Source organism: Eschscholzia californica, unplaced genomic scaffold (genome assembly GCF_041429995.1).
Source record: "Eschscholzia californica isolate CP2 unplaced genomic scaffold, dmEscCali1.0.p SCAF_1, whole genome shotgun sequence".
NCBI classification, from domain to species: Eukaryota; Viridiplantae; Streptophyta; class Magnoliopsida; order Ranunculales; family Papaveraceae; genus Eschscholzia; species Eschscholzia californica.
The window spans coordinates 5,592,164-5,617,327 of record NW_028238198.1 but is presented as its reverse complement, the minus strand read 5'-3'; the positions used below and the strand labels follow the sequence as shown (position 1 = coordinate 5,617,327).

Below are 25,164 nucleotides of genomic sequence, written 5' to 3'. Positions count from 1 at the left end.
ATTACTCTTATCTGTCAACTTTTGTACTCCATTACTTTCAAAGGTAATCTTTCTAAAATTAATTTGAAAATTTTCTATATTAATTTTCTAAAATAAAATTAGAATGACAGAGATGATGTAATAAAAAAAATGGAAAGGTCAAACCAAAGCTTACAGAAGTGATGGTTGCTAGCTAATTAAGCCTTTTGACAGTGCTTTAGATAGCTTTGTCTGTACTGACTGACCTTTCTCTGTTTTTGTTAAAAAGTAACAATGAAAAGAAATTGGGTGACAAATTGGATTTTAATAGCAAGAAAGGAATGTGTAGGGTGGTGGAATTTAAGTGTGATTGAATGGATAAAAGAAAAAGTTGGGTTTGGTAGGTGGGTGTGGGAAGGAAGGGTTTTGTTTCTTTTATATACTTCTTCTCCTCTGCAATTTCAGCAGGAAACCAGCCAGCCCTTTTGCAGTTAGGGTTTTACTATTTAGGAGTTTTAAAATCCTTACTTTCAAGTTTTATCTTTCCTTCTCTCTTCCTGTCCTTAACCTAAATTTGAATAAGTCTACTGATTTGACTATAGCTAGACATAGTAAGACATTATCCATATTCTCCAACATGCATGATGATGATGAAGTCATCATCATCATATTATCCATGGACAGATCAACTTCTCTCTCTCAATCTCTCTAACTCTTAATATCTTCCTCTACACTGTATTAATACAGAAATGGGGTACATGCAAATCACATGTAGCATTTTTGCTTTTGTTTATATAAGACTTTTGGAGAGATATGAGGTTTATGTTTCAAGGAATACTATAAGTACAAATAATTTTTACATAAATTTTGACTCGTTAATTCACTTTCATTAAAAGACAAAATTTTACTACGATCTGGATCGTTAAAAATTAAGTAAAAATTCAATATATTTATGACAATTTTTGTGTGGGTGTCTTGTCTTACCAACATATGAGAAAGAAGTTTGTGACTTCAAATGCAACCTAGGCCAGCCCATTGCCCATTGTGAAAGCTTCATTTCCGAACTTAGCTAAAGATAGAGGAGACTTGCCCAATTTCAAGGTACACTATTCTCTTTTGAGCTTCTATTTAGCTTCATTGTTGTGAACTAGAAAAGAAATAGGTACTATTTTCCTATCACCATGACCAAATTACTGCAAAATTCTAAGATAAGTAGGATTCATTTGAAAATAATCCACATTCACATTCCTTAATAAATATGTTCCAAAATTCAGTCAACAAATTATTATTATTATTATTTATTTTTCAATATTTTCATTGAGATCATTTAACTCCGACGTGTCATTCCAAATTTATTAGAAAGACAGACAGGTAATTAATTATGTATGTCTAGCTAGGTTAAAAAGGGGCAGGTGGTAAAAAGAATTTCTATCAGTAGCAGTAGAGGTTGACTACTCAATCCCCATTTATTGGTGTAAATCCAGTCAAGTCAGAACCCCTAGCTCCTCACAAGTCTGGTGCTTGTGGGTGGGTGTACAAATTTTTGTCCTCACATTGGTTTTTAGGGGCATATGAAACAAAAGAAAGTCCTTCGTTGAGCATTCTCAATAATTCCTCACCCCCCATTCCCCATTGCTGTCATGCTGTGATGTCCAGTACCACCATTAGGGCACCATCAGCCAGCCCCCTGCAACTTGTGAGTTAGGGCAAAGACAATCTACTATCATGCATTGAGCCAGGAGAAAAAAATTGACTTCACAGATCTGTCTCCTAAATCTCTTTATTTTATCTATCAATAAGTTTGAGAATGCCAGATCTTAACAAATTTTCCCTTCAAACATGTAACTCACCCATATTTCACTTGCAATGAGAATCAAACCTAGGACATCCCGTTACAGAGTGGGTGTCTAACCATTTAGTAACTAATCTATAAGCTTCTATTATCTTGACGAGAATTTGTAACTGAAAATTTCAAAGACAAAACAGCGTGGTCGGTTGCCGATCATTTACGGTCAAGAAATCAAACCAATCATTGGGGTTGGCTAAATTATCGACCAAACCTGAACCGATCAAATCGTCAAGTGACTTCTCTCGGCCCGATTCGCTTTAACTCGATCGAGTTCGGTTGGTCAGCTCGGCTGAAGTCAGTTAACCAATCAATCATGAGAAAGAAAAAGTGTACTTCAAGCAAGAATAATGGAAGTTGAAATTTGAAATCAGTCTCTAAACTCTTATAGATTTGAATACCCAAAAAAGCAAATGATTGACCCATCATATCATCAGAGGAAACGGAAAATACCAATAAGTTCGAATTCACACCTAATGACACTGATTCAATTGTTACTCCATGTTTCTTCGTTTATAATCCTTATTAATGTTCCCACAACATTTGAAGACCCCTATCTAAGTTTGTGACATCTACTCGACACTATTATGAAAGTTACAAAAACTAGGAGTGTTTAGTATTAGTTGTTAGTTATAGCATTATATAATGTATAAACCATACATATATATATATAGATCAGTCGGTTCGGTTTGAGTGGTTTTAAAAAATCTAAGCCGAAGTCAAACCAAGATATGATCGGTTTTTCAGCCGAGCCGAGCCGGAGATTGTTCGAATCGGCCCAAAAATCATTTGGTTCGGTTTGGCAAACCGTTGGTCACCTCTAAATAATTGGTTGTCCCATCGACTGGTGGTGCGATCTATTCCTAAATTAATGTAGGCGTCCACCCAATTTTCATAGGCCCAGCCTAATGAGGGTCGGTGAATTTGGAATTTGGAATTTGGCGCCACTACCGTTGGGAGGGCGCATATTTAACTTCCAATATAGAGAAGACTAGATATAACCCGTGCCTCCGGCACGGTGAAATTCGAATATAGAGAAGTTTATGAAAGTAATATATATATATATATATATATATATATATATCTCTTTGAAAAATTCACATTCTTTGTGAACATCTACATCGAATAATATTAAAATAAATTGAAAATTAAAAATAAACAAAATGAATGTATATGAGTTGGCTGCCTAAGTTATTCATTGCTCAAATGATAATTTAAAATTAAAATTAGCTGTGCTTGTAGAATAAGTAAAGTATATACATTTTAATATAAACATCCTACCTATACTACTGAAACATATAACTTTTTTTTTTGTTAATAACTGAAACATATAACTTGGACCATTAAGAGCATCTCCAATGCAAAACTCAATCTTAGAAACTCGGAGTGCCACATAAGATTTTCTGAGTTATTCTTAAAAAATCATCTCCAATGCAAAACTCAACTAAGATCTCAAAGATGATGTGTCGAGAGTGGAATAGAGATATCTCAAGAGGACACTCTATTTTCAGAGTGTCTTCTTGAGATATCTCTAGTTGTCCAACTCATCAATATTTAAATTTCAACCAATAGAAATCAAGTCTTCGTATATTTCCAAAATAACTAATTATTTTTTTTACAAAAATAACCCTGACACATAAGTAAAATAAGTTTAGAGTGTTGCATTGGAGACATACAAGAATTGAGGATCTCTATTTTCGACACGTAGGAGTGAGAATCTCAATTAGAACTTGACAAATAGGATGAATAGAGATTTTTTTGAGTTTTGCATTGGAGATGCTCTAAGGCATCAAAACATTCTCATTTTGTTACATAGACTGTGAACAGTATTAATAGCTAAAGAATAAACATATAGAAATAAAATAATTGGAACAAACACCACTCATCAATGTCCCTCTAAGTTGTTGTATACCTTCAATCAAGGTTATGTTAACGTTATTGTTTGAACAAAACCATGAATATAAATGAATACAGTAACAAAATAGATCTGCACTGTTAAAAGTGAAAAATTATTGTACATGACTTCTACAGAGACCGCTATTGGGGAACTTCAACTATAACAGATCGTATAGACTTTAATCTGGAACAACTCACAAAAATTTCATTCTTTTTCAAAATACTTCAATAACCTACTTTTACATTACAACAATAACAGACAATAAGAAATGATATCACATTTTAAGATCTTCAACAAGATATAGTCAGTCATTCCTGGCACAAAGATAATAATCTTATCGTTAGATTCCCCATATGCATCCTAAACCGAAGTCCATAGGTTCATAGTTTAATTTTTTCAACCAATGAAAAAATCTTAAGTAGCAAGAATGTCACCGATTATTAGTGGAAATTATGACATACATTAACCTTATGTTGTCCCACACCAAGACTTGTTTTGAAAAAAGTATTAGTAACTGACTAAAAAAGTTAATACCTGAAATTTTCAATTGATTATGCTTCCTGGCTTGTATTATCGTTGCATTATCTATAACCAGCTCGTGGAAATCTTAAGAACATAGTCTACAAAAAGAGAATAATAAAGAATTGGATGTCATGGAGAGTACAGCAATGAATCACGCCAATCTGCATACACGCACCATGTCTATTAACCTCCTGCGAATTGGTTAAAATACTTTCTACCATATTTAGAGGCAAAACCAAGAGTTTCTATATGCAGGGATGGTTTCTTTAAAACTTTAAAAACACAATGTTATAGCCCATGCCTCCGGCACGGTGGAACTTGTTCAATGAGTTATTTAGTACAAGGAAACGAAAACTATATATGAAATTTATGGATAGCGCTTCTAACATGGCACCAAATCGCATAGATAAGTTATCTTATTTTGCTTAAGAGCTGAAAAAAGAATAAAGTTTGAGCTGAGACATTAACAAAACTATAAATCGGAAACTAATTACGATTGCTTAAAAAGCAAAGACAATATCCCCGAGATTGTGTCAAATGAACAACAAAAGAAAAGTTGAACAGTATCTCTGTGGATTAAGAGTTATGACTCCCATCTCGATAAAGTAAACATTACAGAGATTAATGGAAGAAAATCCAATTTGTAAATGCCCAGAAGCTGCGAAAAACCCAGAGCATACTCGGTTAATAGAATTTCGATTTTTTAAACCATAAGCAAATGATTCCTAAATTTCTAGACTTCGATGAACCACCAGCAAATTTTTAAATTGTTTAAGCAACCCCTTGTTTGCAAAGCCTAGAAACTGTGTTAGGGATGAAATTGGTTTTGAGACAACAACTGTTTATGAACACAATTAATAACAAATCCTGCAGATTTGATTTCTCTAAAATCAGGAGATTTAGTAGCACATTCCTGCAATAGTGAATAAAGTTCCAAATCTTTTATAATTGAACCAAATATAAATTGAACACAGCACACAGGGATACCATAACTTATTCTACACTAATATAAATAGAAATATGTTGCACCTTGATGCTAGCTCGAACCTTGTCTAAGATGAGAGTTTCTTGTAAGTCACTTTCCATAACAAGACTTGTGGGTGGTTGTATTCTGAACCTTCACATACCACTATTATGCACTCGACCATGAGAGATATGTCACACACCACATATTCACAGGCTAAACTTAAAAGGGTACAATAACAAATTTATGATTATGAAGTTGAGAGCATGAACCAGTTATATTTCACGAGGCTGCAAAACTAAAAATACTACCTCATACAGAAGTTTCAAGTTGTCAAGTCGATACAAACCTGAAATTTAAGACATTCTAACATATAATATGGATCTAAATATTTTGAACACGCAAATAATGAAGATAAGTCGCGATTTAGAGTCCAAATTCAGTTGAGCCTACAAAATAATCCGAAGTACAAATATGGAAGAAAATTACCTAGTAACAAAACAGAGATAAAACATATATGGAGACAATATGGCTAGCTTCAAACTATATCCCCGAGCTGCCAATCCTGAGAAAATAAGAGAAGAAGAATAATAAAGTAAGAGCTGATAGCTTCGTGAAATAAGAAAACGAATAAAGAACAGAAACCATAAATCACATTATCTGTCCTCTTCTGGTTGTTCGTTAATATATCGATTCTCTTAAACTCGAAGATGGTAGAGAAATCCACGAGTGCGTAACATTGCCATAGAAAGCCTTGAACTGTATAAGTTGTGAGTTAGAAATTTTATCAAACAGTTGTAAGGCAATTACAGAAAATCACGGGACCTTCTATCAAACAGTTGATGTACGGAAAATAACATACAATAGGATTTATTGTTCTTTTTCTATTCTTTTGGATAACAAAAGATATAGAAAGAAAGAGATATTGTAATACCTATTACTGAATCACAACAGAGATTAAAACCATAGTTCCTGTAAATATTACGTTACAAAACTCAAGATCATAAATCTATTTCAATCAGAACTTGATATTGAATTCCAAGTCCAATATGAGAGAAAAGAAAACAATATTTCAAACTAATATACTTGTAAAATCAATAATTGAAACCAACTTACCAATAAAATCAATAATTCAAACCAATAAATCAAAAGTAACAGAGAAGAAGATTGTACCTGGAGCTGAACCGAAATGATAAAAGATAGAAATACACCTATTCAATAATAAGAGTTGATTCATATTTGAATCTGGAGGAGACACCGGTTTTATATAGAGATTTGTTGGTAGATTCCACTATGAAGATTTTGGGGAAATTTTATTATGTCAAGACGAATAAGATTGTAGTCTGTGACAATTTTGGGGGAAGGATGTGGGGAGATTCAGCCATGAATATTTTGGGGGATTTTTATTATGTGAAGAACATTGTAACGCGCCTAGAGTAACGCGCGAAGGCAGTCAAGAGAAGATAAAATGCCCCAAGGCAGTTAAAGAGGGTAAAAATAAACGCACATCTAACGAACCTAACGGTGGCCACAAAGCATATGGAAGGTTTCACCTCGCTGACGGCTCAGATTCGGTGCCTTCTTTACTTTGTATTGAGTGGGTTAACAAATTTTCATTTTTTAAGGGAGGTAATAGATCTGGTGGCCGAAATTTGTGGAAAAACATAACGAACGACTGGATTTGTTTTTCGACTTGTCCCAGTCAGCACAAAACATTGTGTTTTGTTATATAGATTGTACCGGACACCAAAGCTATATGGGCACTCTCAAAAAAAAAAAAACTATATGGGCACCAATATATTCATAAACCCCAATCTCTTATAAGGGCAACCCACCGAATTCTTACCCCGACAACCACAAAATCCCTCTGGTATGTTAAGGATATTCATAAGTTAGTTAAAGAATAAGTTAGTTAAGAAAGTAGTTAGAGAAAGTAGTTAGAATTCTGTTATTGTTTGTTATGTAACAAACTAATCTCTCTTCCCACTTTCTCTCTCTCTCTAACTTCTATTTATACATATATCTCAATTGTAATTCAATGACAAGATAATAAGAGATTTCACATTATAATCTTCATCTTCTTCTTTCTAACATGGTATCAAGATCCAATCAAGTAATTTCTTTTTCGATTTTCTTCTTCAATTTTTCTTCTTCTTCTTCGAAATTTCTTTAGTTTGATCCTTTATTTTCCTTTTATTTCCTATCTGTTTCAACTTTTTCTGCTTCAATTTCTCTTTCATGGCTACTTCTTCAGACACTTCTACTCCTCATTCTTCGACATCTTCTTCTTCTTTTCATCTTCCTTCTCCTTCTACTGTTAATCAATTTGTTTCTAACAAATTATCATCCACAAATTATATCTTCTGGATGTCTCAATTTCTTCCATTATTACGTTCATACGATGTTCTTGGCATTGTTGATGGCACATCACCTTGTCCAGACAAATTCATTCACACTCATCCCTCTGATCCACCAATTCTCAATCCTGATTACACAAATTGGCATAAACAAGATCAAATGATCCTCAGCTGGCTTCTTTCCTCTCTCACTGAAGAGACTCAGAGTCAAGTTCTCGATCTTACAACATCTCATGATGTCTGGTCTGAACTTGAAAGATCATATTCCTCTCACTCTAAAGCTCGGGTGTCAAATCTCAAGAATGATCTTCAAAATTTGAAGAAAGGTTCTGATTCTATTCAATCTTACTTCAATAAAGCTAAATCAATTGCTTTACAATTACGACAAGCCTCTAAACCAATTGATGATGATAATCTTTGTGATATAATTCTTCGAGGATTGACTTCTGATTTTGGTTCTTTTCGAGCAGCTTTCTCTCTTAAATCTAATTCTGTCTCTATCAATGAGTTACTTGGTCTTCTTCTCATTGAAGAAAATAGATTACAACATGAAAATTCCTTTAACCTTGCAAATTCATCCATTAATCTAGCTCATACATCTTCTTTTAGAGGTTTTCACAGAGGTTCTTCACCTTATAGAGGTCGAGGTCGATCTGATATGCGCTTTCATGGCAGAATACCTATAAGAGGTAGATCTTCATCCTCCTCTTCTCCTGTTCTATGTCAAATTTGTGGTAAAACTGGTCACACTGCCTACTATTGTTACAATAAGAATAATTCTGCCTTTCAACCTAAATCAGGAACTTCTTCCACTGATCATCAATCCTATCTCACTGAATTTGATGATTCCACTTATTTTCCTTCTGATTATTCTTATTTTCCTAATGAAGGCTACTCTTCTTCTTCTTATACTGAACCTGAATTCTATTATCATTCACCATCTCCTGATATTCATCATACCTATGAAAATGAAACCTATTTTCCTGAAATTCACAACACCTATTCTTCTACAACTCCTTCTATTCCTTCCAACTCATCTAATTCAACATCAACAACTTGGAATCCAGACTCAGGTGCTACTCATCATGTGACTTCTGATCTTTCTAATCTTAATATTCAATCTGAATTCAAAGGCAAAGGACATGTGAAGATTGGAAATGGTACAGGTTTGTCTATCTCTCATTCTGGTTCTACTTATGCTTCTTCAAATTCTAATACATTTCTTTTGCAAAATATATTACATGTTCCTTCTATTACCAAAAATCTCTTGTCTGTTCATAAATTTGCAAAGGATAATAATTGTTACTTTCAATTCTATCCTAACTTTTTCAACATTAAGGATCTACAAACTGATCGAGAATTGGTCAATGGTCCCTGTGAGGATGGCTTGTATCATCTCAACCTTCAATCATCTTCTTCATCTCAAAGTGCTGTTTATTCATCATCTTTTGAACCTGACTGGCATTCTCGAATGGGTCACCCAGCTTTCAGAACAATGAAGCATATTATTCAGACAAATAAGCTTCCCTTTTCTTCTCTCTTACCTTTTGTTTGTAATCCTTGTCAAATGTCCAAGAGTCATTCTTTACCTCATAAGTCTTGTACCTCATCTGTCTCTTCTCCTTTAGAGGTAATACATACAGATGTTTGGGGTCCTTCTTCTAGTTCTTCTTTCAATGGTTATAGGTATTATGTTACCTTTTTGGATGCCTTTTCAAGGTATACTTGGATATTTCCTATTACTAATAAGTCTGATGTGTTTTTAACTTTTTTTCTTTTCAATACTCATGTTGAAAATATGTTCTCTCTTAAGATTAAGAATGTTCAATCAGATTGGGGAGGTGAATTTCGCAATGTGTCTAAGTATCTTGAGGCTAATGGCATTGGTCATCGTATCTCTTGTCCTTATGATCATGCTCAAAATGGCTTGATTGAAAGAAAACATAGACATATTGTGGAAACTGGTCTTGCTTTATTAGCTCATGCTAATCTTCCTTTACATTTTTGGGATTTTGCTTTTGAAACAGCAGTTTACCTCATTAATCGATTACCCACCCCTATTCTCCATGATAGCTCTCCACTAGAGGTCCTATTTCACACACAACCTGATTATACTTATCTCAAAGTCTTTGGTTGTGGTTGCTATCCTTGTCTCAGACCATATAACAAGCATAAGCTTGATTTCAGAAGCTCTTGCCATATTTTTATTGGTTACAGCCCAAACACAAAGGTTACAGATGCTTAAACCCAAAAACACATCAAATCATCATCTCTTCCAATGTTGTTTTTGATGAATCATTATTTCCTTATGTTTCTCTTACTCAATCTTCTATTTCATCTTCTCCTTCTTCTGTTTCCTTTATTCCTCTTCCTTCATTGCCAATATCTTCTGCTCCCATTATACCCTCTACTCCATCTGCTCTTATTCCACATTCTGTTCCATCTGCTCCCATTATACCTTCTGCTCCATCTAATCCTATTCCACCTTCTGTTCCATCTGCTCCCATTATACCTTCTGCTCCATCTAATCCTATTCCACCTTCTGTTCCATCTGCTTTTATTCCTTCTTCCACTCTAATTTCAAATTCTCATTCTATGGTCACAAGAGGCAAAGATGGAATTCACAAACCCAAGGTTTATACTACTTCTATTTCAGATGACTCTTCTGAATTTACTCCTACCACTTATATTCAAGCATCTAAAGATTCTAAGTGGAGAATGGCTATGTCAGAAGAAATAAATGCTCTTATTCAAACTGGGACTTGGTCTCTTGTTCCTTCTACATCACAAATGAACATTATTGGATGTAAGTGGGTATTTCGAATAAAAAAGAATGCAGATGGGTCTATTTCAAGATATAAGGCTAGACTTGTTGCTAGAGGATTCAATCAAGTTGAGGGAATTGATTATGAAGATACTTTCAGTCCAGTTATTAAGCCAGTTTCTATTAGAATCATTCTCTCTCTTGCTGTCTCTAAAGGTTGGGTTCTTAGGCAGTTGGATATAAAGAATGCTTTCCTTAATGGCTATCTTAAAGAAGAGGTCTATATGTGTCAAACACCTGGTTTCATTGATTCTGATCATCCTAATCATGTTTGTAAACTCCAAAGATCACTCTATGGGCTGAAGCAAGCTCCTCGAGCTTGGTTTGAAAGACTAAGTTCTTTTCTTCTAAGTAAAGGTTTTTCAGCATCTCAAACAGACACATCCTTATTCTATCATGTTGATTCTTCTCATTCTATCTATATTCTCATCTATGTTGATGATATTATAATAACAGGAAGTGATCCCTCTTTTGTGCAATCTACCATTAGCATCTTATCAACTGAGTTTGCTATCTCTGATCTTGGTGCTCTTAATTACTTTCTTAGTATTGAGGTTTTAGCTTCTTCTAATGGTCTTCTATTATCTCAAAAGCAATATATCACAAACTTATTGCTCAAAACTAAGATGAATGAAGCAAAATCAGTATCCACTCCAATGGCAACAAATTGTTTGCTTAAGAAGGATGTTGGTGATCCATTGAATGATTCAGACATTAAGCTCTATAGAAGTACAGTAGGTGATCTTCAATATGTCACCATTACAAGACCAGACATCTCTTTCTCAGTAAATAAGGTGTGTCAATTTCTTCAAAATCCAACTCAAGATCATTGGTGTGCTGTTAAGAGAATTCTGAGATATCTAAAGAATACTATTGATCATACCTTTACAATCACTAAATCATCACTCTCCCTCACTGGGTTCTCTGATAATAATCTTCAAGCATTCTCTGATGCTGATTGGGCTGGCTGTCCAGATGACAGGAAGTCCACTGGGGGAATTTTAGTTTTCATGGGTTCTAATCTAATTTCATGGTGTTCTAAGAAGCAAAACACAGTGGCAAGGTCGAGTACTGAGGCTGAATACAAAGCTATTGCTGATGCAACTTCTGAACTCATTTGGGTTCAATCTTTGTTTCAAGAATTACAAATCACTTCAACCTCATGTCCCATTCTTTGGTGTGATAATTTAGGTGCTACCTATTTAACAGCTAATCCTATCTTTCACAATCGAATGAAGCATGTGGAAATTGCTTATCACTTTGTTAGGACATGGTCAAGCATCACAAACTTCAAGTTCGACATATTTCAACCCATGATCAGCTGGCAGATATCCTTACTAAACCTTTGTCTACCTCTCGGTTCATTGCTCTTCGATCCAAACTCAACATTGTTTCTCCTATGTTGAGTTTGCAGGGGGCTGTTAAGGATATTCATAAGTTAGTTAAAGAATAAGTTAATTAAGAAAGTAGTTAGAGAAAGTAGTTAGAATTCTGTTATTGTTTGTTATGTAACAAACTAATCTCTCTTCCCACTTTCTCTCTCTCTCTCTCTAACTTCTATTTATACATATATCTCAATTGTAATTCAATGACAAGATAATAAGAGATTTCACATTATAATCTTCATCTTCTTCTTTCTAACAGGTACCAACACAAAAAAACAAGTAAAGGATTAGACCAGCAAGCAGAGAAAGAGAGATGGGGGAGAAAGATCAATAAGAGCCCGAGAGATCAAACTAGAGAGAGTTCGACGAAAAATGACAGAGAGAGTGATAGAGATTCACATCACCTGGGAGAACGTCTGGAGTCTAAGCTAAACGTGTGTGTGTCAAATCTCAATGCATTTCAAGGTTTTTTGGGTTGGCTCGTGGAGTCTTCAATAAGAAGAAAACATGACTTGTCGGGCTTGGCCCTTAGGTGTTAGAATAGGAGACAGTATCGATAACTACGAAAATCTTGGGCTGTAACATATAGTATCAAAATCGAGGGCGATTCGTCTTCAAGGAGAATTGTGATAGGCCTGCATCTCTTATGTAAGCATTTGTAGTTGGGCTAAAGATTTGCACCCAAACATAGCAAGTGTCAAGATCTTTGGTTAAGAACAAAATTTTGACCTGTTGGGTTTGGCCTAGTTGTCAAAAGAGGAGACAAGAAAAGTGCCAAGGCCTGAAGCATTACACAATGGAAAATACTATTTGGCCCAACAAAAAGTGGCCCGAACCAAACAAACCGCAAGCCTCATGTGCAAGATTTGTCTTGTGGACCCATTCCGGGCCACTTTGTGTAAGGCCTAGTAGCATTGGTGTTACAGATTAGGAACCCCCTTGATGTAGGCAGAGGGTATCCCCTTGAACGAATGGCTCAAGTAAAGAGAGTTGAGGGTTTGGGGTTGGTAAACCTCGTTGTGTCCATATAAATATACCTACCAAAATTATAGTATTGGTGATTTTATATTCTTAAGGGCACTTCATTATCACCCTTTTGGTTTTATTCATTGTTTGGTACATTTGATCTTTTCCCATTGTTTGTTTCCTGTCCAACCAAACAAACACAACAGTAAGTCTTTGCACCAAAGCTCAGTCTGATCACTGACCCCATTGTTTAACCTTTTTCCAACCCATGTTATAGACTAGAGAGAGAGAGAGAGAATAAAAAGGAAAAGTAAGAAAAGGAAGGGAAGGAAGATGCATGTGATAAAAAACAGCTCACGGATAGAAATACCTATCGTGGCGGAAACGTTATTCTAACCCTCCCTCAATTTTCATCATCTAATTTAATTTCAAGACTTAAAAAATCTCATCTACTATCTTATTGCATCACAAGTCACATCAAACTAACATACTCCATATTTATTTATTTATTTTGTAATTGAATAAATTAATATATACTTTACATTATTGCTTCTCAAATTATATTAATCATTTATTTGGCCAACTCCACATTTTTTTTTGTTAAGGACAACTACACATAATACATTAACACAATATTTTTCCCTTAAAAAAGTAAATCATAAGAATAAGAATGACAATAATTTTTCTATTATTTTTATCACATAATTCATCTTTAAATTCAATGATAAACTATAAAAAGTCAAATGAATTATGCAATGAACAAAACAACTAATGTTTTCTAGAAGTTAATTGGGTTGATTAGAAAAGAAGATTATGCAACTTTTTAATTAATAATTCTACTCAGATGGATAAATGAAAAAAGAAAACAACAAAGACTTTCAACTTGTTTAGTCAATTAGAATTCTTATTCTCTTTTCGAAATTGATTGTTTATGATTACGTCTATATCTAGTGTTGACAAATTATCAAATGACTCCTGAAAATTGAGGAAAAGAAAACAAACTATCTTCGTATAAGCTTTAGGTTTAGCCTCTTAAAAATTCCACCCATAGCCTCACAAGATTAATTTATTCTAATACCTTTATATCTGCTTGCATTTGGCTCACCCTAAGAAATATTTTGTTTCAATTGTTTATGCTGTTAGCTTTTGAACTTTTCTTTCTATGGATTCAAATTTAAAAATTGTAATTTACCTCCCTTTTTAAACTCAAGAGCCTATAACATTGTAATTATTGCAAGAGAGGTTTTATAGGCAATGCTCAAACTTATTAAAGACAATTCCTAAAATAGTTAAAAGCAACGTATGCAAAGAAGGCAATACCTCAACTAATGTTTACCTATCGACACGATTGACTTCGTTAGGTTGTCACTGGCCGACGACCATAACAAAAAAACTTTCTTCTTGTTTCTCCTTCCTTCTTCTTCTTCCATCTTCGACAAAGGGCAAACAGTCGCCGACCGGTGATCTTTGGCCGACGATTTTTTTCTCTTCCTCCTTCTTTCCCCTTCTTTCTTTTTCTTCTCGCTCTTCTCTCTTTCTTTTTTCTATCTTTTTCTCACCGCTCCAACCACCATCGGTTCCGGCCACCTCCAACCGACCACCTCCACCGACCATCACTATTTCTTTCATCCCTTTACTCTCTCTCTCTCTCTCATCCTCTTACTTTCTCTCCGTCCCCCTATCTCTCAAATTATTCTATCGAAGGAAAAAACATCTCTCGCCGAAATTTACCCCAAACAAGACCAGCTGTTGGTTTAGGGAGGAATTGGTTTTGGGTGGAGGATTTCCCCAAACTAGTAATCGGACTTCTGGTGAAAGGGATTTTCCCTTTGCTTGGACAAAGTAAGAGAGAGAGTGGGAGGACGATAGAGAACAAATGATAGTGGTAGTTAAAGGTGGTCATGGGGCGGGAGATGAGGAAGAAGATTATGTTACTTTTGTTGGGCCGTGGTTTTGGGAAATAAAGAAAATTCTCCGAGGAATAAAGAATTAGTCAATAAAAATTGATGTAGGGGGCACATTCTTCTTTTAATCCAAAAATTGACTTCATCAAACATTGACCCCTAATCTTCATCTTCTCTCTCGTCCTCTCTCTCTATCTCTCTCTCTCACCATCTCTTTCACTTTCACTGACTATCTCTCTATAGATTTGTTTTTTTTTCTCGCAGTTTTTATCTCTCTTTCTCGCAGTCTCTCTATCTCGCCCTCTCTCTCTTGCAGTATGTGTAGATCTCTCTGTGGAGATCACAGAGCTCGTGACCTCGAAACATTCTGCAACCTCGAAACGTTCTGTGGCCACAAAAAGTTTCGTGTCCACGAAAAGTTTCGTGGCCACGAAATACTCGAAGGGTTTCGCCAAAACCCCTCCTCGAGGTCTAGTTCTGGCGAAGGGAACACTTCCCTTCGCCAGAACAACATATGTATGTAAGAGAGAGAAAAAAATAATGAGAGATGATCAAGAAACAATCAAAGATTGAGAGATCGAGAGATATAGCTAGGGAGAGCAATAGAGAGGGATAGTCAGAGATAGGGTAACAGTGAGGGAAGAGAAGAAATGAGATAGAAGAGGAAACAATGGTAGTCAAAATGGTGGTAGTAGGAAGTTGTGGTGGTGATGGTGATAGAGAAGATGAAGATTAGGGGGCAATGTTTGATGAAGTTAATTTTTGGGTTAAATGATAATATTCATCCGAGAATGTACAGAAAAACATGGATACCCTAGAGAATTTATTCTCGGGAGATTAATTTTATGCCCCAAAACCGCGACATTTTGTTGTCCCGAAAAATTTAACAAAACTTACCATTTCCGTCTGAAAATTTGTACTCCGAAATTCTTTTTTTTTCTCAAAATGCCAACCAAATTAATTTACTATCGAATGATTTAGCCTATTAGTTCTTTCAAAGTTTGTTATTTTTTTTAAATCCTTTCAAAGTTTGGTTAAGAATAAGAAACTTCCACATAATTTATTCATTCTATAAATTTTCCCCTTCGATAGTTTAAAATTTTTAAATTTTAGTGAATAGATTTTATTACTTCTGAAATTTTGTAAGTCATTCTAAATTTTCATATAAAATTGTAAACCACATTTTTTTTCTTCTATTTTTCGTTTCATAGATATTCTTAAAATCCATAACAACGACTCATCAAAATGTGAACCAATAAAATATAACGTATACACAACCCCAATTCTACGGCACGTGCTACCATATGATGATAGATTTGCTTACCTCAATTCATAAAAATTTCACTTTAAAAAAAGAAAATTCATAAAAATTTCCTTCCATTCTTCTTCTTCCTAATTTTTTTTTTTTTTTTTTGATGAAGTTTCTTCTTCTTCTTCTTCTTCCTAATTAACAAACAATATCTATTATTTTTTGGTAGAAAATAAATTCAAGTATAGAAAGAAAAAAGTAAAAAATTTACTACTCTCCTATAACTTATATAAACACAAAAAACATAACAGATCAGTAACACCTCATATACGAAAGAACCCAGTAAACCACCCGCGCGCCTCTCTCTCTCTTTGTCTTTCTTTCCCTTCCATTTCCAAAAAGAAGAAGAAGAAGAGAAACCAGAAGAAACTACAATTTAGAGAGAGAAACTACAAACTTGAAACTAGGGAGAGAAACTAGGTGAAAGAGGAATTTGAAAGAAGGTGAAATTGACATTGTTGTTTTGGATTTGAATTGAAGTAATAACAAGTATAATGATGCACCCAGCTTTTAATCGAATATCAAGTACTAGTAGTAATAACTCACCGTCACCACCATCATCACCAATTAGGTCACCAAGATTAAGACATGCAAGAAGTAAAGGAGGAAAATTAGTACTCCATCCTAATAATAATAATAATAATCTTGCTCAAAGACTTGCTTGGATTATTCTATCTGTTCTTCTTCGTCGTCAAGGAGTTTTTCTATTTGCCCCTCTTATTTACATATCTGGTATGCTTCTTTATATGGGTACCGTCTCTTTTGATACCCTTGTTCCTGATATTCACTCTCATCCTCCTCCTGGTTCTCTTTATCGTTCTCCTCAACTTTATCTTAAGCTTCTTCCTCAAATGGATTCTGATAATTTCTCCTCTGATGCTGTAAGTTCTTTCCTTTTCTCTTTATTTTAGGCGTTTTTTTGAAATTTGGGTATTTGTTATTTTTATGTTTTGTTGTTTGAATTGTGATTTTTGAAAGTTCTAGGTTTGGGAGAGATCTGAAAATTACTTGGAACAAACAATGCTTGTTTTAGGATCATAAGAGGAATTCAAAACCTGAAAAACCTTACCTTTTCTAGTTTTCTTTAGAGCTAGTTTGGGTTTTGATCCAACTTATTTAGGTTTAAATTCTACAAGCATTTGAATTTTCTAGTTAGGAATTGCTTGATACCACAATTGAAATTGATGTTATCTGGATACTTGTTCCTACCCATTAATGTGAAACCCTAAGAAGATTATGCTCTTCGAGTTCCAATTTCCGTTTAGATGATAAATGTAGTATCGTAGTGAAGAACAGATGGAATGTGTTTTCTTATTCTACTTTTTACATATAGATAACGACATTATGTAAGAAATTCTGCTCCATTGATAACCATCACATTGTCTTACTAATGAACTTATTCAAACACTTTTGGATTAACTAGTAGAGTTTGAGCCGGTCTCGGTTAGAGATTTGGCTGAACAACCCATATTGCTGATAGCTTTACGAGAGAATTTTAATTTAGCCCGAACAAACTGCTAACACTCGGTTAGAGATTTGGTGCAACTTTATGTTGGGTTCCCATTGATCTTACTTATCAGTTCTGATCCCGAGTTCACCCAGCCCAATGTGCAGTCTGACTCGTTGCCATATTGAGATGCATTGTCCAACTAGGCTAGAGAATAACTTCTGGCTCAACGTTTCAACAGAAAATTCTTGAACTACTTACTAGACAATTATCATCACAAAACATGATTTTAGGTCGTTGGAGAGGTGAGATTGAGTTTCTTAAGGTAATGTAGATAACAAAGTTTAAGCCATCAATAATGCAAATTGAACTTTAGCTTTGTCAAGGTTGAGTTAGGACTGGTGCATCCGAACAATGTGTGACGTTGAATAAGGTGAAATTGGGGTTTGCTGATATAGTTTCTGGATGTTAGTGCCTGAATCTATACACTGAAGAAGCTTACTTGGTTGTGCTTCAACTATAATCATATGAACTATGGAGGTTTAAGGTTTTTTGCGTTGTTAAGATTTGGAGACTTAAATTTGGAGACTTAGTTGAGATATGCCTCTCGTCAAGATTCTAATATCTTTTAGTTTAAGGTTGTTTTGGTTGTCTTCTTGAAGAAGAAGATGTCTCAGCCAATGCCATTCATTGATATAGGAGTGATGGGCCAAGAGACTTGGATTGGTGATATGAAAAATTGGCACAGGACTATCGTTTTATCAATTTTGGATACACTACATGCTTATGCTCATAAAAATAACGAATCTTTGAGCATTTTGTTTTGCATATTATTGTTTGTTGTTAATTTAAGATATTCATATATATGTTGTTCCACTTCGCTACATTTTGGTTAATTTCTGTTGACACCAGGGTTAATTATTCGTTACACTTACCTTTTGTTATTAACTTTTCTGTAGTTAACCACCGTGTGGAAACACCCGTACAGGGGTGGAGAATGGAGACCTTGTATAAACAGTTCTGAAGGAGGTATGGACTAGCCGTATTATTTAAGCTTTTGAAGATATTATTGATATTATTATCACTGTTTTGATGGATCGCTTTTTCTTCTGAAAAAGACTAATAAGTTGAACATGGATATCATCAAGATTTTAAGAATAATTATGCCTTGAGGCTCACCTAAGGACTATACATTACTTTCATATTGAGCCATACTGATCTTTGAGTACTCAATCAGAAATTTTTTTAACCTTGTATAGGATTCTTCAACTATTTGATTTTTAGTTTACTAAATTTTTGCGGTTACGATGTTCGCTTTTGGTGGATAAAGCACTAACCTTTTGGCTACTTCATATTATGGATGTATTTAGCATTCATCCCCCCTGCCATACTAACTTGTATGCTGGTGGTTCTTGTTTATTTAAATCTTTTGATCCCATATTTAGTACCGAAGTATCTGTTTATGCGGTTAACTTACCACCCGAGCATAATATTATGTAAACACTAATACAGGGCAATGTTGTCTATTAATGTAGGTTTGCCTGAATCAAATGGTTACATTTATGTTGAGGCAAATGGTGGCTTAAATCAACAGAGAACTTCGGTTGTTATTAATTCTTTTCATTTTTCATTCTTTATGTATGGATTTCTACAGAAAATGATGCTTTCACAGCTATTATGACTTATATATGTTAGCTTTTACTGTCATATTTTGTAGATAGGCAATGCAGTTGCAGTCGCCGGCTATTTGAATGCAACACTAGTAATTCCTAACTTCCATTACCATAGCATTTGGAGGGATCCTAGGTTTGTTAATTCATATTTATGGATTTTGATCTGTACTAATTTGCTTAAATATAAGAACTCATTACACATGCTTATTATGCTGATCAACGAATGTTCTGTCATACAGTAAATTCAAAGATATCTACGATGAAGAATACTTTATTGAAACTCTAAAGAATGATGTAAGGGTGGTTGATAAATTACCGGGATATATAATGGAAAGATTTGATCACAACATGAGTAATGTTTATAACTTTAAAGTAAAGGCTTGGTCTTCCATTCGATATTACAGAGATTCTGTACTCCCACGACTGCTTGACGAACAGTAAGTTGAATATTCTTTATATATTTGTTTCTATTTTTTTTTTTATCTTTGTTTTCTCTTATTTTCTTTTGCCTGAAAGCTATGCCAATTTATGAAGACACTACCTGGAAATAGTACGTAGCTTAGATATAATAGACTTCATGACTTCATTTTTCGAACTTCCAAGTCCACTGCAAGTTGGTTCTAAATTAGTTAAAGTTTTTCATTTTTGTGTTAGACAATATCAGTATCTACATGATTAGGGGAAGTCCTTGAGGAAAAATGCTTTCTCCAAACACTTCTTTCAAGTTTTTTTTTCTTAGTAATTTATTTCTCCTAAATATTACTATGTGACCAAATCATTTGCTTCGTCGTTTTGTCATTCGAAAGTAGTGATCGTTAAAGTAACTCTGTATCTAACTGGTGATTCAGGTTAATAAGAATTTCTCCTTTTGCAAATCGGTTGTCATTTGATGCACCCCCAGCAGTTCAACGTCTTAGGTGCTTGGCAAACTATGAAGCATTAAGGTTTTCAAACCCAATAGCGACATTAGCTGAAGATTTGGTTGCAAGAATGAAAGAACGAAGTGCACATAACAATGGAAAATATATTGCAGTTCATCTACGCTTTGAAGAGGTTAATTCCACATACTTGATAAGTAACATTGCTTGTAGTGTTTATCTCATGAGGAAATCAGAATAATCTTAAAAACATTTCTTGGAACACGCAGGATATGGTTGCTTTCTCTTGTTGCATATTTGATGGCGGGGAACAAGAGATCACTGACATGAATGCAGCCAGAGAAAGAGGTTGGAGGGGAAAGTTTACTAAGCCTGGTCGTGTTATCAGGCCGGGGTCTATCAGGATAAATGGAAAATGTCCACTTACTCCATTGGAGGTAACACCCCCTTGCTGCTATACTGACTGACATGGTACTATAAGCGTATATTGATTGCTTATTCCTCATATTTACGTGTTCTTATTCTTTTTTGTGGCCCAGGTTGGATTGATGCTTAGGGGCATGGGTTTTGATAATAGTACATCCATATTTTTGGCTTCTGGAAAGATTTACAATGCTGAGAAAACTATGGCACCACTTCTTGAAATGTTTCCCCTTCTGCAAACCAAAGAGATGCTTGCATCAGCTGAAGAACTCGCTCCATTTAAGGTTCGAGTGATTAGGCTTTTCTTTGGTGCAATACCTGTAATTTTTATCATTCAAAATGATTGGACCTAAACTGTGACTTCCTGTTTCTAGAATTTTTCTTCCAGGATGGCTGCTATCGACTACACTGTTTGTCTTCACAGTGAAGTATTTGTGACAACCCAAGGTGGGAATTTCCCTCATTTTCTTATGGGCCATAGGAGGTATTTGTATGGTGGTCACTCGAAGACAATCAGGCCCGATAAGCGAAAATTGGCATTGTTGTTCGATAATCCAAATATCGGGTATGTATCCTACAAAACTTTTTTTTTTCTTAGCTAGAAAACAGAGTTTCTTTTCGTCTTCTATTCTTGACTGTTCTTTGTTTGACTCGTTTTCAATACATATTTCGTTGTCATTGATAGTAGGTGAGAACTTTTATAGACAAATGCTTTAAAGAGTTTTCAACAAAAAAATGCTTTAAAGAGCAGCTTGTCACCCATTTTGCAATAAAAGAAATTAACACAACAACAATTAGAAACGAGGGTTTGTTTAGTTTTCCACAGCTAATCTTGGTAATTGATAAGTCAAATTAGTTGAGTGGATTTTTTTACTCTTACAGATGGAAAGCCTTCAAGCGTCAGATGTTGAATATGCGAAGTCATAGTGATTCAAAAGGAATTGAACTCAAGAGACCAAATGACTCCGTATTTTCGTTTCCTTGCCCAGACTGCATGTGCCGGGTGAACAGAACAGAAGACGCTAATTCACAATCGGTCCCATAAGTTTGCAAGAACACTGATTTAGGATTTAACAGATTGATTGCCATTGTTGCTCTTACTTGGTGTGAACAATTTAGTTGTTGACACCCATTTTTCAGTCTTTGTAATTCTTTCATTTTACCTCCCTCCAAACAACACGAAGGCAAGGCATTCTGCGAATTTTCGAGCTTCAAGGGATCTTTGTAGAGAGAGAGAGGATTCTGCTCTCATATGTTTTCGTTTGATTGGAAAGAGAATTATTCCATTTGTATATCCTGCTACTAGAAGAAAAGGAAAAAATCGAAGAAATCACTGACTGCAGGAGTGTAGCGGGGGGGCATTTAACCGAAAGAACCATCGGCAAATATTCATATAGCTGCTGTATCTAACAAGGCTGCTGACAAATTACAATTTTGTGCTCGTGATTCGATTTCTTAGTAGGTTTGTATATCATTTAATCATCTTACATATACGCGTGAAGATTGTAAAGAGAAATGGACCAGTGTGTACATTTAATCACAGTCAGGATATCTTTTTTAGTTCCAATCTTCCACTATGAACTCTTTCTTTTTTTTGTGACGGTATTCTTTATAGTAAAAGTCTGGTTTGAGTGAAAACTTGTCTATTTATCTATGGTGGTTTGTGATTTTTACAGTAATTAATGAAGTTAGTCGACATATCCGTTTGTTTTCCCTAATTGTCAGACTCGTCGGAATGTGTCAGACATAACACATCTAAATGGTCTTACCCAATATGAAACTCATGCCAGACGGTCCATATATGAATAAATATTTTGAAATCTGATTCAAACGTAAAAAGCTAACTTTTCTAATTGAATTGATTAGGGAGAAAACTAGAGGGCTTCTTATTTCATCCAACATTACAATCATCTAGAAAGAGAAAAAAACACACAAAAAAAAAAACAACCTGAAGATTCAATATTTGAGACATTCAGATTGATCAGATATTAGTGGAACAACAACAAGAACATGAAGAAACTCCTATTTAGTTAGTGGGATTATTATTATTAGTCATCATCTTCTTAAACTCATCAAAATTAACATAACCATCACCATCAGAATCAACAGATTTAATCATATTAACACAATCATTAACTGAACAATTCTCACCTAAACTCATCAAAACCATATGTAATTCATTTGCTGATATCAATCCATTCTTATCTTTATCATACATCTCAAATGCTACTTTTAATTCTTTAATACCATCTTCTTCATTTTTACAATTACTGTTTTGATGAAAATCAGCAAATTCTTTCAGATCTATAAATCCATCACCATCTTTGTCAATTTCATCCATCATTTTCTTTAATTCATCTTCTGATGTTTCTGAACCAAGTGCTTTTAGTACATCACCTAGTTCACTTGATGATATCTTACCATCTTTATTTACATCAAATCGATTGAAAACTTTCTCAACTTCTTCCATGTTTTCCAAATTCACTGATGTGTATTTCTCGCTACCCATTCTTCTTTCTTGTAATTTTCTCTCTCTAACTGAACTTTCTCTCTCTAAAATCAATAATGGTATATTGGATCCACTGTTGAGATTGTATAAATAGAGAGAAAAAAAAATTACGCGGTTAATATTTTGACGCGTTTTTGTGTTTTTGATTGAGGTGGAGGAAGGAAGGAAAGGACACGCCAAGACCCAAGTAGAAGGGATGGGGGGTTATTTTCTTCTTTCTATTTTCTTATGGTTTCTTGACAAAACCAAACACGGAGTAAACACGCTATACTATTGTGAGTCAAATATGTGACTTATGGGTTTGTTTTGTGAATCAAAAATTCAAAACATTCTCACTGTACCAAGAGGAGATGTTGGACAACAAAAATACTCTTTTTTTTTTTTTAGTTTTTTTTTTAGTTGAAACAGAACAAAAATACTGGTTACACCTTTATTTTGTTAACATTTATTTTTATTTTTTTGTTGAAAGAAAGAAGAAAAAAAACAACAAACAAAGAGCCAACTACATAAACCATCCTATATCCACGTTCATGGCTTCCTTCGAGTGCCAGATCCGCTTGACCTCTTTAGTCCTTTCCCATTTGGCTAATTTATCTGCTATAATGTTGGTGGCTCGCGGACCATAGGTGAATTGAATCTTTCCAAAATCTACTCTGAGAGCAAATATGCTTTCCATGTGCTGCAAAGATTGCCAGTTAATCTCGTGCCTTCAGTCGTTCAAGTGATTGATCAGGTTAAGGTTGTCGCTCTCTACCTGGAGATGTGTAATCTTGAGATCGATCATTGGCCCACTGAACAGCCCGAAGGATTGCTATGCACTCACATTCTTCCGCTGATTGTCCTCTGACGGTATCTGCCAACGCAATAATGAAATCTCCATTCTCATCATGTATGATACATCCAATCCCCGCCGGTTCGGAATACTTTAAGAATGAAGCATCGACATTAATTTTCAGAAATGATTGTTCCGGGGACTTCCATTTGGGAGTAGCTGGTTTGGGTTTGGGACACTTAATATCGCTGATGTTCGTAGAATACCCTTGGATCATCTTTGTTACTTGCAAAGGTGTTTGATCTTGCTTACCAAAACATTTACTACATCGTGCTTTCCAAATAAATCACATCACCTTGGCCATAAGCGCCATTTGATCTTCGTCCCATGTCTGCCAGTATTTGATCCATTCCTTTCAGAAATACTCTCATATGTATGGATTGATTGTAGTTGTGTGTATATGTGCTCTCACATTAGAAGGTTGTGTACCATATTGACTTTGACCAATTTAGACTACGTCTCATTTACGAGAATTTACGGTCCATTCTTTCTCTTTTATAGTCAAAGTTCACTTTGGACATAAATCTTTTTTTTGATGAAAATTTTTTTTTTTTTTTTTTTTGATGAAAATGGACATAAATCTACTGTCCACCCTCTCTCTCTCTCTCTCTCTTATATTGTCAAAGTTCGACATAAATCATCCGTTTGGGATGTTTTCTTAATTGTTTTTTTATGAACGGTTCTAATTTTACTTGCCATTAGTTTTCTTTTCTTGTTGAAAGTACTTAGCATTAGTTAGATCAAAAATAAGATAAAGAGTTAATTTTAATGGCCTCATGGAGATACTTAGTAAGTAGTAAAATTCCTTGTCAAGGATGTACTTTTTTTTTTTTTGATGAAATGTCAAGGACTTGGTGCACTCATCTTTGTGTTTGACAAAATTATTTGTATGATTGAAAATGGTAGTTGATGGTAACGACTAAGTAGTAGTGAAGCATTTAATTACCATAATAACGGTCAACTTCTCTTAATTTATCCAAAAAAAGATAAGGACATCCAACTGTTTTTGTTCATTTCATTTTATTTTAATTCCCAAACTAGATTTCAAACTATCATTCAAGGAAGTATAATTGAAATCAGCACGACTAGAATGACAGTTATGATTATAGTTTAAGAGTAAAAAATGGTTGGCAGCCAAGGAATGCAGTCTTTGAATAATTTTTCTTAGTTTTTATCCAATGATGATTTATTTAATTCATAATTTTCTTACGTTTTTTTATTCCATGGTTAGATTTGAGGTTTTACTCTCTCTGAGTCTCTAGTTTATCATTAAAATCGAATTTCTCTTCGTAGTCGAAACAGAAAGTCTGACTGTATTCTAGGTGGTCATTTTATTTGTTTCGTGCAATAAAAACACAGTTTATGATTGTACTAAGACTAGAATAGTCTTTTCTCTAATTATTATATCAGATCGACAACGTTGTCATTTAATTGTAAACGTTCATTTTGACATAATTGAAGTAGATGTAA

The 25,164-nt window shown here is 34.5% G+C and overlaps 2 protein-coding genes and 2 long non-coding RNA genes across 5 annotated transcripts; 1 reads left to right on the top strand and 3 right to left on the bottom strand.

The window, feature by feature from the left end:
* Nucleotides 1–3,745: 3,745 nt before the first annotated feature.
* LOC147563562 (uncharacterized) lies at nt 3,746–4,540 on the bottom strand. Its single transcript, XR_015224758.1, has 3 exons — nt 4,399–4,540; nt 4,236–4,321; nt 3,746–4,015 (listed from the first exon to the last, which is right to left on the bottom strand). It is a non-coding gene; the product is annotated as an uncharacterized LOC147563562 (long non-coding RNA).
* Nucleotides 4,541–5,238: 698 nt separating this feature from the next.
* Nucleotides 5,239–6,642, bottom strand: LOC147563561 (uncharacterized). 2 transcript variants are annotated; one of them, XR_015224742.1, is made up of 6 exons: nt 6,361–6,620; nt 6,122–6,159; nt 5,843–5,946; nt 5,677–5,752; nt 5,499–5,536; nt 5,239–5,403 (listed from the first exon to the last, which is right to left on the bottom strand). It is a non-coding gene; the product is annotated as an uncharacterized LOC147563561 (long non-coding RNA). The 2 variants fall into 2 exon arrangements; XR_015224748.1 differs by lacking the exon at nt 6,122–6,159 and having other exon boundaries at nt 6,361–6,642.
* Nucleotides 6,643–15,955: 9,313 nt separating this feature from the next.
* Nucleotides 15,956–21,991, top strand: LOC147563560 (protein ESMERALDA 1-like). The gene is made up of 10 exons (XM_086638691.1): nt 15,956–16,813; nt 18,339–18,408; nt 18,915–18,982; nt 19,097–19,185; nt 19,292–19,489; nt 19,901–20,105; nt 20,200–20,367; nt 20,470–20,637; nt 20,728–20,918; nt 21,236–21,991. Exons 1-10 carry the CDS (start codon nt 16,427–16,429, stop codon nt 21,396–21,398), a joined length of 1,707 nt encoding a protein of 568 aa, XP_086494817.1. The 5' UTR covers nt 15,956–16,426; the 3' UTR covers nt 21,399–21,991.
* Nucleotides 21,992–22,379: 388 nt separating this feature from the next.
* LOC147563559 (putative calcium-binding protein CML23) lies at nt 22,380–22,862 on the bottom strand. The gene has a single exon (XM_086647370.1). The coding sequence runs from the start codon at nt 22,860–22,862 to the stop codon at nt 22,380–22,382; it is 483 nt and encodes a 160-aa protein (XP_086503496.1).
* Between the last annotated feature and the right edge of the window lie 2,302 nt (nt 22,863–25,164).

Bases quoted from the DNA above. Each gene is read 5' to 3' on its own strand.
- LOC147563560 (XM_086638691.1), top strand. From the start codon at position 16,427: ATGATGCACCCAGCTTTTAATCGAATATCAAGTACTAGTAGTAATAAC. The intron at 20,368-20,469 runs GTAACACCCCCT...TTTGTGGCCCAG, and splicing joins GTCCACTTACTCCATTGGAG to GTTGGATTGATGCTTAGGGG. The intron at 20,919-21,235 runs GTATGTATCCTA...TTACTCTTACAG, and splicing joins TTCGATAATCCAAATATCGG to ATGGAAAGCCTTCAAGCGTC.
- LOC147563559 (XM_086647370.1), bottom strand. From the start codon at position 22,862: ATGGGTAGCGAGAAATACACATCAGTGAATTTGGAAAACATGGAAGAA.